Below are 19774 nucleotides of genomic sequence, written 5' to 3'. Positions count from 1 at the left end.
GCCTTCTTCAGGGAAAAAAATGGACAATCATGATAAAAGCTTAACAATCAATAGTGCCCGAAAACAGAGTGAGCAAATCTAAAAGTGACTAAACTATAAAATTAAATTTCAAAATATTGACCAGTTGACCAACCATATGACATGTACCGACCAAAACCTTATACTTACCGTAACAGAACAACCATACCCTAAGACAAAGAACAACATCAATTTTTCCCTGAAGAAGACGCCGAACCCGGTGTCGAAACGTCGGACAAAATTAAATAGTTTGTTCCACTAAAACAAGACTGCAAAGCCGAAACTATCTCTGTATTCATAGTTTTACTGTTTGCGGTTTTCTGTTCACAGAACAGATGTTTAGGAATGTATAAATTAATTCGTGGGACAATTGGGAATTGAACTCGGTCCTCCTGATTTATAGCCACTTACCTTAGCATCTACAACGCACACATATGAATACATATCTTCGAAAACGAAAGCATTACTTGTTGTGTCTGAATGATCAAGAACAAAAGTTGAACTAACCCTGCATTGAGGCTGAAGAAGCTATGTGGACTATAAGAAAACATTGTTTGGGTCAGCTGTCAAAAATTATTTGAATAAAGGTTAAACAGCAGATGATTATTTCTGAATTTTGGTGTATGTTTTAAAAGCTGGTTACACAGCTTCAATAATATTCTATTTAACTTGTTAAATATTTGTTAAATATTCAGCCATTTGTGTATTGCTGATTGAAGAGGTTGAACAAGCCATACTTCAGATCAATATTCAGCCATCATTGCATTGTGTTCAGCCACTGACACCATTAACCAGCCAATGTTCAGCTAATATTCTCACTGTTCAGCATTCATTATTACTTGGGGACTATCTTCAATAAATCAACTATTTTAAAGAAAAGTAGCACTTTCATAAAAGTTTTGCTTACGAATTTCGATTCCGGGATGTCATATTGAGTTACTGATTAGAAACCTCACATTGTATCTAGTATTTATGCCATAAGTATGAGTTTTGAGAACGTATCCGATTACGATGCGAAACACAGTTAAGAAAAAAATCGAATTATTTATAAGTTTATGAAACTCCATGTTTATGAATTTTATTTAATTCAGTGGCTCAACAATAACAGATTCCGATATACCATTCATGAGCAGGATGCAATGAAAACTACTTGTTTGAATATTCCATGAGGTGGATCACATGGATCAATGTTAACCCGCTCACCAATGATACCCCGTTTTACGGTACGCAAAGTTCCAATGGTAAAGTATTTCTGAATCAATTTTCTTCCTTTTAAATTCGCATTTTACAAAGTCCCACTGTACAAAAGATAGTTACACCATGGGCAAACATACAGAGGCCGAATTTTGCAATTGCTTTCACGTCTTCTGTGCAAAAATATCCCCCCTAGTTTTTCGCGTAGCCGCGTTTCTGTCTGACTGTGAACCATGGTAGAGGAGTGGTGAGCATTCCATCCGTTGAAGAAACTGCTTCCTTACAGAAACGCTACGCACCGACACGGAGAAGGAGGCAAAGGAAGCCCCACATAAACGCACGCATTTCATAGCATCAACAAATTGAATTTTTGCGTCCGATATGCGTGATGTTGTAAAAATTGGCCTTATTGTGTTTTGACACTACGCTGATGTATGGCTGACTGACTGACTGACTGGCTGCCATACCGTAACCGCTGAGATGATGTTCGGTTTACTTAAGATGGTAAACCCAATTTATCTGACATGTGGTTCCTGTTGTTCAAGGGACGTGTCATCGTTGCATGGTGTTGAACGACTCAGTGGAGAATTGAAAATTGACTGAAATGCTTGAATCATCTAAGATAAGCCGAATACCGGAGAGCTGCAAGGCGGAAATAAGAGGCGTTATGTGAAAATACATATGATTGTTGCTGTTTTATTGAACGAATCATCTCATATATTATACATTTTCCTGCTAGATTATATTGCTTGAACTTCTATCCTTGGGAATTTTTATATACCTGCATTTTTAAATTATAAAAGATTGAACAAAGATCAAAACACACTAATACTATCCGTTCAACAAGTTGGTAATAATTCCAGTTGGTTGTGTGCATAAATTTAAAATTCTGTTGGAAGCTGGCATGACTTTATAAGCTCTTCCACGAGTTGTGAATCCTTCATTTTTAATTCTGTAGCTGTACTCCGGTATTTAAAAAGGAATCATAATGGAACGATTCGAACGTTATTTAAATAGGCGCAAAAAGGAACTGCAATCGGAGTTTAAAACTTCCCGTGCAATGTATGAAAGTGCGTGTGATACCTTGATAGGATATTTCCACGTTAGTGGAGCAGATCGTCTGCGAGGAGGCGACTATACTCGCCTTAATCCTCGATTGATTTTCCTTGTCTGCGATTTGACCTTATACATTGTGGTCAACTGTTGGTGTTTGACTGTGTTTTGGGGACAATTGACCGATGTTGTGTTTTGTCTGGTAACGATGGGGATTGCTGTCCAGGTAAGAACTCAGTTCAACATTTGACCTGTCCAAACTAATTGATTCTGGGTCCGATAGGGATTTGCCAAGATTGCCAACTACACCGATGACCGCTTGTACGACCTTCATGTCTACAATGTGAAACGCTTCGACAGAGTAAGAGGCTATCCTGAAGCTCACGAATCCTTACAAACAACGGCCGTGATGTGCAAAGTGTTCATCAAGATTTTCAGTTACCTGTTTACGATGTTGACAACGTTCATTCCGGTCTACACCATCGTTTACTCGATAACGTCCAGGTCTCTTCAGCTGCCCTTTGGATTTTTCTTTCCTTGGATTGACCATACAAAGTTGTTCGGATACCTCATCAACTTGTCGTACCATTTTCTCCAAATCTACGAAGCTAGCTATGGGCTGTTGGCCACCGATACCTGCTTTCTCTTTTTCATCTTGCATGCGATGGGACAGCTGGATATCATCATCATTTATTTGAAGAAACTCGACGAGCTTGCCCTGCAGTATAACAAAACTAAGAGCGATGAAGAAGTGTACCGTCTGCTAGATGACATTACAGAAAAACATCAAGAGCATATGGAGTAATGAAATATATACATAGAGACAGAGTTCCCAAGTAGCATTTGTTAGTCAAATATACTAGAAGAGGTTCTCAAACCCGTCATAAAACCAAAATAAAACATATTTTACTTCATAACGGTTTTAAAAACCTCTATAAGACAAATTAGTCATCAAAATGTTACTTGGGTTAAGTGTACCATATTGATTTCCCCGTATGTGTTTCAGGTACATGTCGAAAATGGACTCCCTGTTGAAACCTGGATTTTTCGTCAATTTTTCCTGCATGATAGCGGAAACGGTTGCTTCACTTTACGTTCAATCTGCGGTAAGTCCTTTAAGAGAAGAGCAATTATATTAACAGCTGTTCGATATCCCAATGATTTTATTTCTTTGTAGACTGATGGTATTTGGTATCCTGGTTTGATCGTAGTTCTCTTGTGTATTGTTCAATTATTCATCGCATGTGCGCTGGGAACTGTCTACTCGACTAAGGTATGTTGATACTTTCACAAAGTTATGCTCATATGGTTGGCTTAACGGTCAGGATCGATTAGAAACGAGGTGATACTTTTTAATCTGGCGTTTCGACCCTTGATTTGAATCTTCTTCGTGGATCCAATCGTTGAGGAATAATTTTGCTAATTGGCCAGTCAATACCGTTTTGCCTTTCTCGTACACTAAGTGTACTGGAAAGGCTATATGTTCACTCCAAAAACTACTTTTTGATAGAAGGCCCGGAGGGTCAAGTCACATATACCAATCAACTCAGCTCGACGAATAGGGGTGATGTCTGTGTGTGTGTATGTGTGTATGTGTGTGTGTGTGTGTGTGTGTGTGTGTGTGTGTGTGTGTGTGTGTGTGTGTGTGTGTGTGTGTGTGTGTGTGTGTGTGTGTGTGTGTGTGTGTGTGTGTGTGTGTGTGTGTGTGTGTGTGTGTGTGTGTGTGTGTGTGTGTGTGTGTGTGTGTGTGTGTGTGTGTGTGTGTGTACAAAAAAACTCACATCACTTTTTGGCAGTAAACCTCAACCGATTTTATTGACCGACGGTTCATTCGACGCGGAATCTGGTCCCATTGTTTCCTATTGAAAATGGTTCGGATCGGTCCAGCCGTTCCGGAGTTATGGCCATTTGCGTGTTCCGGATCAGTACCCTTGGAAGGGGCTATACATAAAAATGGAACAAACGCATACATGCGACACATCAAACTGCGGCATTTTGGATAACCTGATGAACAGTAAGCAAGAAAACAGTCTCAGACCATATCTGAACCGGTTGTGTTCCGGAACCGGTTCCGGATGTCCCGCCGGAAGTGGCCAAATATAAAAGTGAACCAAATCCATGCATGCGACACATCAAACTGCGGCATTTTCGATAACCTGATGAGCAGTTAGCAAGAAAACAGTTTCAGATCATATCTGAACCGGTAGTGGTCCAGAACCGGTTCCGGATGTCCCGCCGGAAGTGGCCAAATATAAAAACGAACCAAATCCATGCATGCGACACATCAAATTGCGGCATTTTCATCAGGTTATCGAAAATGCAGTTAGCAAGAAAACAGTCTCAGACCATATCTCAACCGGTAGTGTTCCGGAACCGGTTCCGGGTGTCCTGCAGGAAGTGACGAAATATAAAAGTGAACCAAATCCATGCATGTGACACATCAAACTGCGGCATTTTTGATAACCTGATGAGCAATTAGCAAGAAACCAGTTTCAGATCATATCTGAACCGGTAGTGTTCCAGAACCGGTTCCGGGTGCTCCGCCAGAAGTGGCCGTATATAAAAGTTGACAAAACTTTTGCATACGGCACATCAAAAAACGGCTTTTTCGACAACTTGATGACCGGTTATTCAGGAAGTGGGCTAAAACCACATTATGGACTGTCAGTAGTGCCAAAACTAGTTCCGGGTTTCCCTCCGAAAGCGGCTAAATATAAAATTGAACCAAACCCATGGCTTTTCCAATACATGCGACATTTCAATGACTTTTTCAGTAACAAGATAATCGGTTAACCAACGAATAATCTCAGACCATATTTGGGAGAACCGGTAGTGTTCCAGAACTGGTGACAAGACGAGTAACGCGTCGGAAGTGGTAAAATATAGAAGGGAACTAAACCATAGCGGCGTTTTTGATAATCTAATGAACGGTCAACAAGAAAATACTCTCAGGCCACATCTAGAACTTGTAATAATATTTCGGAAACGGTTGCGGGTGTTCCATCGGAAGTGATTTAATAGAAGTGAACCAAAATCATGCATGCGATACATAAAATCGTGGCTTTTTCAAAAATTTACCGAACGGTTAGCAAGAAAATACCCTCAGATCACATTCAATTTCAGCTTTTCAGTTGACAAAAACTTAGTCCCAGACAATATTTAAGTCCACCGGAATCGGTTGCAGGTGTCCCGCCGGAAGTGGTCAAACGCAAAATTTAACAAAACCGATGCAAGCTGCACATCAAATAACGGAATTATAAAGGTGAACAAAATAAATGTCAAAGCGGTAAATCAAATTGTGGCTTTTTTGATAGCATGTAAACGATGGGTAAGATTATAAGATTATATATGCAAGAGAACGAAATCGTGACCAAAGCGATCTCTTCAAATCACACCATTTCAGATTCATGCGGTGTAAATGTATAGTAGGATGGATCAACGTTTAATGGAAAAAATATAATTTAATCGCATAAACACCTTATACAGTTTTTCAATCTTCAATCTCCTTATGCTTTTGAAATTACTGCTCACAATTTGGGTGCGGCTGGTTGAGCCCTCACTTTTCTTATTGCGATTGAAATTTGAATGAAAATGAAATTCAAGAATTTGAATGCATTTTTCTCGTGGGAAGGTCAAATTTTACATGAATCATGTTACCAATGATAATAAATTATAGCCTAAAGTGTGCTGAAATAAACATTGGCGAAGATCACAAAGTGATCTGTGATTGTGAATACAGTTAACCTTCTTCATGCATTAGCTGCCGTAGTAAATGGAATGGGGTTATAATGAACCCAATACACGACTAGGGTTGAGGTGGTCAAGCAGTCAACTGAGAGGTCTGATATTTTTCAGCTCTGTTTTGCTGTTGAACATAACGTCGGAATATGTATCATTAATAAGTTTAGAAAATCGATGATGGCTTTGTTAAAATTGTTGCTTTTCTATATAAAGTGTTTTCAAGATTCAGGAACATTTTGGCTAACGTCGACGAAAAGTTCATGAGTATATATTCGACGAGAAAGGCACTATCACCACTAGGTGGATTAATCTGGTTTTTTTTTTTGTTACAATAGCATATCGTTATCGGGCATCCACTTGAGAAATACGTTAAAACTACTGAAAACTGTATTACGAATAAATGTGTATTTGACACATTCTACCGTGACACCTTTTCTGTCAGATTTTCCACTATAGTATGTTAAAAATGTAAAAGTATGTTAAAAAGTGTGTTAAAAATGGAAATTAGTAGCATAACGTTACAACGTTGTAACGTCACGCTACTCATTTCCATTTTAACATGCTTTCTCAATGAAAACTAACTGTTTAACAGATCATACTTATTGGAAATTTTACAAGGAATCTGAATATGTAAAAATATTTGAGGGTTTGAGGTCGAATTTACGTGTTATAGTGGAAAATCTGACAGAAAGGTGTCAAAACGTTGTAACGTCACGGTGGCATGTGTCATTAATATCATTATTGGGAAATTGGCTATACCGGACGCTGGGCTGGTCGGCATGTTCGCCTAGTATGCACGAGCAACCGGAGGTTTGCTTTAGGTGTCTTTAACGGAGACACAAGTCGTAGAACTGTTAAGACCCTGACAGGAGCAAGCATTGTATCCGATATGGTGGTGAAGATCAGAGGGCGGAAGGCTGCATGAATGCTTGATTTGTCAAAAGTCCCAAAGTTCCCAGCCTTCAGTAACGCAGCTAAACCACTGTGATAGCCCAGAAAATGCAGGCAGTTGGCGAGGGATCGACTCTTCCCGCCTTCCAAGGACTACAGAGGCGGTAATGCGACCTTAGCAGCCGAAAATGCGCCAACTCACTGCCGTTATTCGTTTCTAAAAGAGCGTGTAATTAAGTTCGTAACTGCAAGGATACGCAGCATACCTCGAGGGTCAGCAGAGACGGTATTCCAGGGGCTTGTCGACCCCCACTTTCTGTGAGCCAGCCGTGTAGATGCCGGCTAAGGACTTCTAATTTCAATTCAAGGTGTCAAGCGACCAGCGCCGAAGAATGAGTGATCGAGGGGTTGCAAAGGATGCTCGATCGTTAACGGAGCCTCTGGGGTATCTGTGCAAAGCAACCAACCAACCCCCCCAACACAGTATTTCGTCCCTTACCACGTTACTGTAGGGTACTGGTGTGATGGACCTCCATTCCTATCCTCCTTTATATCAGAAAGCTAGTGGAAGTAGTGGTGAGGCTAACCGCTTCGCAAGAAGTGGGCTAGATCTTCGTCAATTGAGGAGTCAGTAGCAGCGGGGGAGATAGTGGACGGAACGTGGTTGATGAGGACCATCAACCAAAAACGAGACGGGCTGTCTGCTATGGAGGTGGCTGTGCAGCAGCTTGGTAAGATCATCGACTTTCGGACTTTGTCGGATCTGGAAGCTGACGTGCGCAAAATTAGACATACTCATTCGGGTGAAATGATCCTAGAGCTCAAGCACGATAATGGGCGAAAGAGCGCCGCCTACAAAAGTCTGGCAGAAGAGGTCCTTAGCGAAGGGCTCGAGGTGAGGGCTCTTACAGCGCAAGCGACTCTGAAGATGAAGAACCTGAACGAGATCATTGTAGCGAAAGAGCTCGTCACGGCACTGCTCTAAATGTGCGAGGTGCAGGTGGCCACCGCAGCTATTCAGCTACGGAAGGGCCCGGCAGGGACACAGGATGCCTTGGTACAGCTACCAGTGGCGGCTGCAAATGGGTCCTTTAAACTAAGAAAGTTTGAGGTGGGCTAATCAGTATGATCACTGACATTGCACGATCCACAGGGGTTTGCTGCAGGAGTCTGGAACCAGGACACAAGTCATGGGACTGTGAAGGCCCTAACAGAACCAAGCTGTGTAGCTGATGCGGCGCTGAAGGCCATAAGGCACAAGGCTGCACGAGTCTACCCACGTGTTTGATTTCCTCCGAGAAATCCGCGAACAACAAGCACCCAACGGGAGGTCCAAGGTGTTCGGCCTTCAATGAGCCGTAGCTGACCAAATCACAGTGCAGGTAACGCAGCTGAACCAATATGACGCAGCTCAGCAACTGGTTTGTCAGGCAGTTTCTGACATCGGACCCATACTGAGTACCCGCCGGTAACGGCAGTTGGGCCACGGACACGTTCAGAAAAATGACGGTGATATGGACGACGGGTAAATACTCCGTTCATGGGGAGTTCGTGTCTTCTACCTATGAGAGCTTCGTGGTCGTCAAAGTAACCGGGGTCTTCTTCTGTAGCTGTTATGCGCCTCCGTGGTGGTCGATCGAGCAGTTTACGCAGATACTGGACTGTATGATAACCGTGCTAACAGGGCGACGACCGGTGGTAATAGCGGGTGACTTCAATGCCTGGTCCGTGGAACGGGAAAGCCGTTTTACGAACCAGTGGGGTTAGATCCTGCAGGAGACACTGGCTATGCTAGATGTCGATCTGGATAGTGTCGGTACCAAAAGTATTTTTAGTCGGAACGCAGCGGAGTCGATTATCAACGTTATTTCTTGTAGTCCTGGCCTAACTGGTAGTTCTAACTGGAGAGTAGACGATGGCTACACTCACAGCGTTCACCTAGCGGTTTGCTACAGTATCGACTACAATAACAGCAGGCAGCGGGTAGATGAAGAGGCGGCTAGGCCAAGACCAAGCCTTCGCAGGTGGAAGACACATCATACTTCGACGAAGGGCCCCTTCGGAAGGGGTTTTAGGGTGGCACTTTTTTGTATGCTGTGAAATATTTAAGGGAAAAAAGTTTTTCTAACAAAAACTTTTTTCATGTCTACATTTAGTGAATATTTTTTATCGTGTTTCGTGCCAACATGGCCATATATAGGTTCAGTAGCCTCTCATCAGCCAATGAAACTTAATGGATGTTTAAAAATTTGTTTAAGAATCAATTTTGCAAAATCTAACATTTATCTAGACTAACATTTGAAAAAGGCGTATTAGGGTGGCCCACACTTATATGAAAAACATAAAATTCGAAAAATGCCAAGGCTTACCTCCTGTATCAGTTGTTTTGGACTCCCAGAAGCTACGTTCAGCATTTGAGCGAAATCGATTTAGTCTAAAGGGTGATACACAAATTATATCACGCAAAATTCGACCTTTTTCAACGCCCCTCTCCTCTATGTCACGCTTTTTGTATGCGACATCACAATTGTTTGTATGGGTCGTCATGCTCTGAAAAACCTTGCCCCCTCCCCTCCTAAAGCGTGTCGTAATTTGTGCATGGCCCCTTCAATTCAAACTTATTCAACATATCTATGCCCAAATAAATGACAACCTACTCAATAGTCATAAAAATGAATGGCTACGGTGGTTAGAATATCAAATGCGTTTTGATAAATACCTTCGCAGTTCTTATTAAGGTAGTTGTAATTTTACATTCTTCAATACATATTTTGACGATTTCCTGGTGAAAATAAAGTTAATCTTTTATATCAAATGATCAATTTGATATAAAATTTTATTTTCAACCCGATTTTTGTGAAAAGTACTGTTGAAAATATGAAAAGTACTTCAATTAACTCATGATGCAGACGATGGGACGTAACATGTAATTGGTTAACGTCAAGAGATTAAAAATAATGTTTGAAATTTAAAAAAAAAACTATCGCGTTATTTCTCGGCAACCCCTGTATTTTATTGATTTATATCTGATATATTTCTATTGCTTCCCAGTTGTAAGTCAAACTCGTAGATTACCGAAAAAGCTGTTAATCTGCTATCGGACGAATCAAAACTTCTCCTGATGTTTTCCGATACTGATTCTGTAGTTGAAAAGTCAAACAACAAATATAAATATAAATACATGAAAAAATAACAAAAAAATCTACTATGTGTTTTGATGCACATCTTGAACTGTTTATTATTTCCTTCTTCCTATTTCTAGCGCTACTTAACTTGAATATTGCCCAAAAAAACTTCAAACAGGTAATATTAAAGTAACTTTATCAGAAATTGTCTGGCCATCTGATAGTTAACAATATGAATTCAAAATCAAGAATAAAATATTCTGTTTGGTAAAAACAATGTTCAAAAACGACACGAATGCAACTTTGGTGGTAAGTGTCGCTAATTTAAGTAAATAAATAAATAAATCATGCTCAAAAATGTTGTAAAATATTGCTGGAAATAACGCAATGCAGTAAAAATTACTGCGGGCTCCTAAATGATTAATTTTTATTTATTTTTCTTTTATTACAGGCAAAATAATTAGTTTTTGTCATGTATTTAAACCACCTTTCCCACTATTGCCCACAAGGGTTTCCACCCCAAGTGATAGAAAAAGTCTAATCTTTCAACTACCGACTGAGCCATCTGCGCCGGAAATAGTTACTTAAGGTGAAAGTGCACCTTAAAATATGATAAATTTGCCTATAACTTTTTTGTTTTAAGATATAATGACTTGACATCTTCAAAAGAAATGTGTATTTCAACGTCCTGAACAAGTTTGTGGAAGGTCACAAAACTGTAGGATTTTATCTGTTGAAGCTACACTGAAAAAACTAGTTTTAGGGGTACATCACACAAAACGCATCATATCTTGAAAACCGTAAGAGATGGAGCTTTGACATGTTCTACGATTTTTATTTTTATTTCTCCGATTTCTCTTATTATGGGCTACAACTTTGCCAAAGACGTCAAACTTCTAAAAAAATATTTCGAAAAAATAAAAAATTTATCTCACTTCTAGGGGGATTAATCATTTATTACATTTTATCAAAAGACGCTTTTTAACATGCAGAAAAACTTTGTAGAACACGCCAAACCTCTAGAACCAACCTAAAAAAAGTTATTTAATTTTGATCGTAAAATGATCGATTTCGAACACTGTGCATTACTGATACTGTGCAACATCCTACAGGTCTACGGAGCATTGTTCTGTAAATAAATAATTTTCAAACACGACCTCCAATTTTGATATCCAAGAATTCCGCGAGTAAAAGCCTGAAGATCTACAAACATAGCCAATGGTTTCTTGCTACATTACCGATGCGTTGTAACATCCCAGAGGTCCATTGAGCATTGTAGTGAATAGTGTTCATTTCTAAAGATATGCTAGGTCTTCCATGAACTTCCGCGAGTTAAGGCCTTAAGATCTACAAGCGTGCTCAATGGATTATTCTTACATGACGATACGATGCAACATCCTACAGATCCATGGAGAATGGAACTACTGCTACTTTCCAAAGATGATCTAGGTTCTCTAAGAACTCCCACGAGTAAAGGCCTTAAGACCTATATACGTAATCAATGGTTTGTTGTTATATTACTGATACGTTGTAACATTCTACAGGTCCATGAACTAGTTTTCTATGAGGAACTAATTTCCAAAGATGTTCTAGGTCCTCCAAGAACTTCCACGAGTAAAGACCTGAAGATCTACAAGCGTTATGAATGGTTTGTTGCCACATTACTGATACAATGTAGCGTCCTACAGGTCCAGGGAGCATAGTTCTGTAGAGAAATAATTTCCAACAATGATCTAGGACCTCCATGTACATCCACGAGTATAGGCCTTAAGATCTACCAGCGTAATCAATGGATTGTTGTTACATTTTTAATACGTTGTAACATCCAACATGTCCATGAACCACATCTGTGAGGAACTAATTTCTCTAGATGTTCTAAGTCTTCCAAGAACTTCCACGAGTAAAGACCTGAAGATCTACAAGCGTTATTAATGGTTTATTGTCACATTACTGATACAGTATAGCGTCCTACAGGTCCAGAGAGCATAATTCTGTGGAGAAATAATTTACAACGATGATCTAAGACCTCCAAGAATTTCCACGCGGAAAGGCCTTAAGATCTTCAAGTGTAATCAATGGATTGTTGTTTCATTTCTAATACGTTGCACCATCCTACAGGTCCATGAACCATGTTTTTGTAAGGAATTAATTTCCAAAGATGTTTTAAGTCCTCCAAGAACTTCCACGAGTAAAGACCTGAAGATCTACAAGCGTTATCAATGGTTTGTTACACCATTACTGATACAATGCAGCGTCATACAGGTCCAAAGAGCAAGGCTCTGTAGAGAAATAATTTCCAACGATGAACTAGGACCTCCAAGAACCTCCACGAGTAAAGGACTTAAGATCTACAAGCGTAATCAATGGATTGTTGTTACTTTTCTAATACGTTGTAACATCCAACGAGTGCATGAACCATTTTTCTGTATAGATTTTGAGGTCTTTACTCGCGGAAGCTCTTGGATGCCCTTGATAATAACATCTCTTCAGAACTATGCGCCATGGACCTGTAGGATCTTACACCGTGTCAGTAATGTAACAAAAATCCTCGGCAAGCCTCGTTGGATAAATGCACGACTCGTGCTGAAAAAACCATAATTTTGCAACTTGTTGCGTAAATAACTATTTCAATATCAGTGAACGTACCCGTAGTTGTGAAGAAAAGTGACTACTGGTCTATATTTAAGCTGGCAACAATCGTTGGATAAATGTACGACTCGTGTTGGAAAAATCATCATTTGGCAACTTGTTGCATAAATAACTATTCTTGCATTGTACGAAATCGCTCGACGTAGGATGTTCGGGTCAATATAACCCAGACAAGTTCGCAAAACGTGCACTACGCCATCGTAGTAGTGTAACATCTTGGGAGGGTGAAAATTTCCGTAAATACGCGTACTTACTCTACGGTAATACTCAACCCATTACAAACTGTGTTCTTTTCAGCGTCATAATTTGCTATCACTATATTTCTTTTACAGAATGACCAACTGGTGGATGAAATCTACAACGTATCCTGGTACGCACTGCCCATTCCTGCTCAAAAATCCCTTGCGCTGATTTTGAATTCCTCGCAGCATCCGGTGGTTCTTTCCGATGGGTTCGATGCGATTGATCTGTTCGCTTTCGTACAGGTTTGTAATTACGATCTGGAAATGTAAAAGATACGTGGAAAATTTCAATAATTTCTTATTTTCCATTGCAGATCTACAAGAAAATCTACACGTACTTCACGATGCTGCAGAGTTTCAACTAGAACATCCTTCAAAGTTTTACACCGCTCTCGCAATAATAAGGATGAGTGATGTACGAGGCCAGGGAAATTATTTTACACGTCAACAGATATTGTAATAAATATGGTAATCATTACCGGGGAACATACAAAGCCCGAATGGAAACGGAATAATGAATGTCATTTGCAGAGGAAGCGTAGCCAAGGGATCGCATTACAAGATGATGACGAAGACGACGAGACCCGGTGATGATGATGTGTTAAGAATTCTCCGGATGTCGTCTGCCGCCGAGAAGGACCATCGTCGGCGCGTTGGAGCATGATTTTCAAAATACCTAGGGGAAATTAAAATTGTGATGGAATGTCTTGCTCGGTTTTTGATGTTGGATTTCTTTTCCACATTCAGTGGCACCACTGTGCACTTTTAGTTCGTTCGTTAGCACAAGTTTTCCTATTTGCACTATGAGCTTGTCGTATTACCAAGTCGTATAAAATGTAATTTTTATGTAAATGTTCACATTTTCCAAATAGCTCCCATAGCAACGGAAGGCAACAAGAAATATTCATCGAATAAAAACTATCTATTTACGCACCCACGAACGACTATGTGAATCATAATCATCTTTCGATCCAATCTCATTTGCCCTTCCTCTAGTTTTCCATTAAACCGCCACGAATACGATTTGAGGGGTGGGGGTGTGTTTTTCCCTCTCGCCTTGATTTCCCCTGCCACTGATCCAGAGTAATAAAATAATCATATTAATAACAATAAATTTACAAGAGCGCGGAGATGGTCTTTTGTGCGTTTTAGACACTCGAGAGCCATTTCGTTTCATCATTCGTACATACTCAGCCTCACATATTATGGCGAAGTGATTTAACGGCTTGCCAACCAAACAAGAGCCATAATAACAGAGGGGAAAAGGGTTGCTAGCACTGACTGGCTGTGAATGAATGACGACGACGATTTTGGTTCTTTTTATCGCGCAGGGTTCATCGAAAAACATTTCCCGATCCATTCCACAAGTCCATTTATACTGTCTGCGATTCATTCGTATGACGAATGGCTTCATTGTCTGTGCTGCTCGCAATATTTATGGTCCATGTAGTGGCGTGCACGGCTATTTAGTTGATACTTATTTAAAAGGATTTTAATTGAATGAAGTTCAAGCTCTTGATGAAATTAGCACCCAATCGTTTCCTGGAAGGCAGAAAAAAATTCCATTTGCCAATGATTTCAATTTGGTGTTAGTACAGTGGAACCTCTCTTATGCTACATGCTGGAAGTGCATAAGTTGAAAATAAGCTTAAATTAAAACAGGACATAAAAAGATGGAATTTTGTGCATAAATTAAGTCAGCACTTTAAGGACAAGGTGTTTGAAGTACATAGCTCCAATTTTCTCGAGCACAAATCTAGAGATCCGTCAAACGTATGTGATTGAAAATGTAACTTGGTGTAACTTCCGCACCGTAAACATTGAATTACATTTTCAGCCAGACCCGTTCGACGGTTCTCTAGATTTGTGCTTGACAAAATTTTAGCTGTGTACTCAAAATACCTTGTCCTTAAATGAGGTAACCTTATTCAAGAATTAAATTTTTGCTCCTGGGGGTTTGAGATTAGGCCAGAAAGGTTCCAGGGAAGCCCACAAGAAGAAGGTTGCTAAGAGATCCAGGGGTGTTTTGGGGCTTCAGCTCGTTTCAGAGAGTTTAGATTGTGCTTCAGAGGCATTCCACTGGGATTTCAGGGGCAGCGTGCCAAAGTATTTGAGGTGCGTATCACAAGGATTTAAAGAGCTCCATGGGCGTAGTTGAAAACCCCTAAATTTCCCCTGAAAATCCCTGAACCTCCCCCCTAAAACCTCCTAAATCTCACTAAAAAGCTCCTCAGACCTTCTGGAGCTTTCCTGAAATCCCCATAAAACCCCCTAGAATCTCTTGAGACCGCATGAAGCGCCCCCGAGAACCTCTAGTAACCCTCTGAGACCCCCTCAAACGTCCCTAAGACTTCTTGAAACACCCTTGACAAGACCCCCTGGAGCCTCCAAGAAACTCCATGAGACCCACTGAAACACTCCTAAGACCCCCGGAATCTCCTCTTAAATCTCCTGAAACACACCTGAGATCCCTCGACACGTCCTGAGGTTCCCTGAAACGCCCTTCTGAAACGCCACTGGGACCCTCTACAACTCCCCTGGAACTCTCTGAGGATCACTGAAACGCCCCTGAGATCCCCCAGGAACATCCAGACATCTCCAGGATTGTCCCTTAAACCCTCTGCAAACTCCTGGAGCCCACTGAGACCCCCAGAAACGCCCCTTTTAGTAATTCTAAAACTCCTTGAATCCCCGGAAATGACTCCGAGGCCTCATGAAACACCCCTAAGACACCCTATAAACCCTAGCCTTGAGACCCTGAGAGCTATTGATTCGCCCTTGATACCCTCTAGCACCCCCTGATACCCCGTAGGACCCCCTTGAACGTCCCCGGGACCCCTTTGTAATCCTTGAAGCTTGATTCGATCGGCATCTCTCCTGAATTGACAGGCTGGTTTGAGTCGTATCTGAAGCTTCGCGTAATGATTGGATCAGCTGTCTCCGTCACTTTTACCAACATATCTTGATTTATCGACTGTAAAGTTTTCTATCAAATATGGTTTGGCTTGCAGTCCCTCAAATCAAAAGGAAACAGAGGTTATCTATTTTCCGACGTTTCGGCGCAATGTATTTTGCCTTCTTCTATGATCCCAAGAAGAAGGCAAAATACATTGCGCCGAAACGTCGGAAAATAGATAACCTCTGTTTCCTTTTGATTTGAGGACTGCAAGCCAAACTATATTTACCAACATATCTGGCGTTCCGCAGGGCAGTGACCTAGGATCCTTACTCTTTTCACTTTTCAGTAACGGCTTGAGCTGCTTGTTGCCCCCAGAGTGCCGCTTGTTTTTTTGCTGACGACGTGAAGATTGATAGGCTTATCATGTGTCTCGATGACTGCACAGCACTCCAGCGGCTGTTGAACATCCCAACTAACAATCACTCATTTTACATCCAGATTCGAACTCGATTGCCAGCCGCATGCCTTCCTATCTGCCCCGTCCTAGAGATGATGAATTGCAGCGCTCAAATCAAAGCATAAACTTCCCGTGGATTAAAAATGATCAGACTTCGACTCCTATTCAGCAGTGGTGAATTAGCACAGACATTGTGGTTAATGACTGAACAAAAGATTAATTCAGCTGTTGTTCAGTAAAAAAAACACATGTTTTTTTTCATCATGTACTCTGAATCGAAGTAAACACGAATGAACACATAATACAGATACATATGCTAATTTTTACTTAAATTTAACAAGAAGCAGAAATAAGTTTTGGTAAACTATGTTGTAAAGGAATTACTACAAGTCGAATAAAAGTCTTATTGAACGCTTGAAAAGTATTTTAAATTATCATTGTTAATACCAATACAAAAAGTTGGCTACCCGAGTAGAGGAAAAGAGCTCAATAATAGCATGTTTTGATATGGAGATCAAAAAGTGATATGGGTTTGATTGACATAAGAGATAAAAGATCTAAAAAATCAGAGGGGTGTGTACAAGACACAACCGCATGACGTAAACTACGTAAAGCAGTTTGTTATGAACGACAAAGGACTACTATGCATTTCTTTGGATCAATAATATAATTTGTAGTGGCTAATGGTTTTGAAAATCGTTAATTTTAACAATGTAAATTCTACAAGATTTTGGTGGATTATGGGGATTTGTGTTGGAAATATTTATAACAAAGTTTGAAACATAAGCAAAGCCTGAAGAAATTCCTTTATAGCTATACACTGTACACAAAAGAAGAAAGCGTACTCGCCAGATTCGGTGACACGACCAGATGATAAGACAAGCTGTTGCATTTAGTTTAGGAGTCGTTTTAGAAATTCGGCGGTTTTGACACTTATGTGACAATCAGCGTCACTTTGTCAGAAAATCTACCGTTTACTCTTTCTTAAAACTGCTAATGAAGCCCTCAAAAGGGCTGTTTGAACCAGAATTTGTTAAAAATATTGCACGTGTGATCAATAATTTCGTTGTTCTGGTAGCAAATGTCAGAACAGCGACGATGATAGGCTTTGTAAGAATAATTGGTTTGATAGTCTCAATTTTCAAACACTTATTATGATAAAAAGGAATGCAATAGTGCAAAGGGCGCACTAGAGAAATGTTGCCTTTTCTGCGACAAGATGTGGTTTGATTTCGACAGAATGCTTTTGATGTAGTTGGTTTCAAATTCTTGGCGGTAGCAACTTTCTCGGAAAATTCACCGTACCCTCTTCAGAAAATTGTTGGCCCTCTTACGAACTGTTCGAACCAATTTTACAGAAAATTGAGCTCCTATACGACAAAACACCAAATGCTTTCGAATAATTATCGCATTGAATATTTGTATAATTTCGATAAATCATGCAAATATTTAGGCATTGTAAAGATTTACGAATTTTGCGAAGACTTACACACATTGAAATATGGCAACACTAAGTAATACATTTCATCAAAATGAAATTTTCTTCATCATCTGAAAAGAGAAAATGTTTTCGAAATTGCCAATCAACTAGCACAGTTAAACAAATTTGTATTGAATGGCGACGGAGCGCTATTCAATTTTCACACAGTGCTCATAGTGATTGACACTTGTGTCCCGGGATTTCATCCTAAGAAAATTATTCTTTTACTCCTGTGGGACATTTTCGTAGCCCTTATAAGGGCTGTTTTACTACAAGCGCGATTCAGCGGTGTAATTTTGTTGGCTTCTGCAAAGTTGCCCAGACGCCCGATGAAGCCAGAATGAATAAAGTTTCCGCTCCTGCCGTACCAGAGATCTGATCCGGTGTGAACTGGTTAGCAGCCCCACTGGTACAGCGTACAGCGATGCGAAGACGACTAGCAACATCCCCTCGAGGTGTGAAAGAATGATGATAGATAAGAAGAAGTTTGTGTGACCCGGCGTCTTTCTTGGAAAATTATTCGGTTCTCTTTTGTGGAAAACATTTTCGAAGCCCTTAGAAGGGCTGTTTAAATCTATATGCTGAACAATAATTATTCAATTATTGCGTACATGAGGTGAAATCCGATAGTTTTGATAACCAAATCCAGAACGGCAGCGTTTATTTTGCGTGACGATGCTGTGCAAAACGTCGGGTAGCAAGCCCTCGCTGTTGTCGTGTCGTGTCAGTTTTGCTGTGCACCAGTGTGAACCGGTTGGTGGTGGCTCCAGTAGCACCGCGCACAACGACGATGCGAAAGTGAACACACGAGAGCGCAACCACCAACCGACAACCACCGCGCTTGTATTGCCAAAGCATACTGAAGGGAAAAGCAAACGGACAAACAAGCTAGCTGTCCTCCGATGCGTTCCCTTTGAGGTATCACGAAAGAATGATGGAAGATGAGATTGATTGATTGATTGATTGAAATGTATCTTTATTTTTCTCTTTTGTATTGGTTTTACATATGCTTAAGTCTAAGTGATACAGAACGTTTTCTTTTCATCTTTGGTTCCTTTTGCGTTTAATATTTACATGTTTAGACCTTGGTCTATGTGTTTATGTTTTTCTCCACATGGTGGATTTGGTTTGTTTGTTATCTTAAATCTACTATATACAACCTTAACCTAATTTACTATTTACACCTAACCTACTATATACAAACTGCTAATCAAAGCATGTTCAGATGTGCCGCATTTTTGTGCGAACTTGTTTCTGATATCTTGTATTTTAATATCTATTTTTGGCACATTTGCTTCGTCATGAAGATCAGTGATCCTGGTGTCATAAGGACGGTCAAGGATCATTCTGATCGCCCTGTTCTGAGCTACCTGGAGCTTATTTCTATGCGTTTGTGCGCATTGATCCCACACCGGAGCTGCGTAATAAATTACAGGGGCAATGATTTGTTTGAACACCGCCAGTTTATTGGTTCTCGAGAGACGGGATCTACGGCAGATCAGCGGATAAAGGCTTCTGATCAATGCAGAGCATTTGACCAGGGTCTTCTCAACGTGCGAGCGGAAAAGGAGTTTTTCGTCGAACAACAATCCCAAGTATATTACCTCAGCGGACCATTCAACCCTTGTGCCGTCCATGATCACAGTGCAGTTTGGTGGAGGTTTCAGCTTCGGGGACTGCCTGTGGAGGAACATGATTGCCTGCGTTTTCGCGGCATTGATTTTGATCTTCCAGATGGTAGCGTAATCAACAAAGGCGTCAAGGCATCGCTGAAGCTTGTTGGTTATTTCACGAGGTGTTCTTCCTTTGACGGCTAATGCAGTGTCATCCGCAAACTGGAAAAACACGCAGCCATCTCCCAGTGCAGGGATGTCGGATGTGTAGATACCTACTGTAAAGTATGGGTCCAAGCAGGCTACCCTGCGGCACTCCAGCTGGGATGGTGAAATCGTTCGACAAACAGCCATTCAGCGACACCTTGAACGACCTTTGTTGAAGGTAGTTGCGGATGATGTGGGTCAAATA

The 19774-nt window shown here is 40.6% G+C and overlaps 1 protein-coding gene across 2 annotated transcripts; it reads left to right on the top strand.

Moving 5' to 3' along the window:
* Positions 1–2192: 2192 nt before the first annotated feature.
* Positions 2193–14460, top strand: LOC115266245 (odorant receptor 43a-like). Of its 2 annotated transcripts, XR_009998867.1 has the most exons (7): positions 2193–2491; positions 2549–3066; positions 3272–3371; positions 3443–3538; positions 13004–13156; positions 13228–13381; positions 13445–14460. XR_009998867.1 is itself a non-coding variant. In XM_029872223.2 (6 exons), exons 1-6 carry the CDS (start codon positions 2201–2203, stop codon positions 13276–13278), a joined length of 1209 nt encoding a protein of 402 aa, XP_029728083.2. In that variant the 5' UTR covers positions 2193–2200; the 3' UTR covers positions 13279–14460. The 2 variants fall into 2 exon arrangements, 1 of the variants encoding a protein (XP_029728083.2); XM_029872223.2 differs by having other exon boundaries at positions 13228–14460.
* Positions 14461–19774: the final 5314 nt, after the last annotated feature.

Source organism: Aedes albopictus, chromosome 3 (genome assembly GCF_035046485.1).
Source record: "Aedes albopictus strain Foshan chromosome 3, AalbF5, whole genome shotgun sequence".
Taxonomy (NCBI): Eukaryota; Metazoa; Arthropoda; class Insecta; order Diptera; family Culicidae; genus Aedes; species Aedes albopictus.
This window is presented reverse-complemented; position numbering and strand designations above follow the sequence as displayed.

Excerpts from the sequence above, each read along its gene's own strand:
- LOC115266245 (XM_029872223.2), top strand. The coding sequence starts at position 2,201 with ATGGAACGATTCGAACGTTATTTAAATAGGCGCAAAAAGGAACTGCAA. Across the intron at positions 3,067-3,271 it reads AAACATCAAGAGCATATGGA|GTACATGTCGAAAATGGACT; the intron begins GTAATGAAATAT and ends TATGTGTTTCAG. Across the intron at positions 3,539-13,003 it reads GAACTGTCTACTCGACTAAG|AATGACCAACTGGTGGATGA; the intron begins GTATGTTGATAC and ends TTTCTTTTACAG.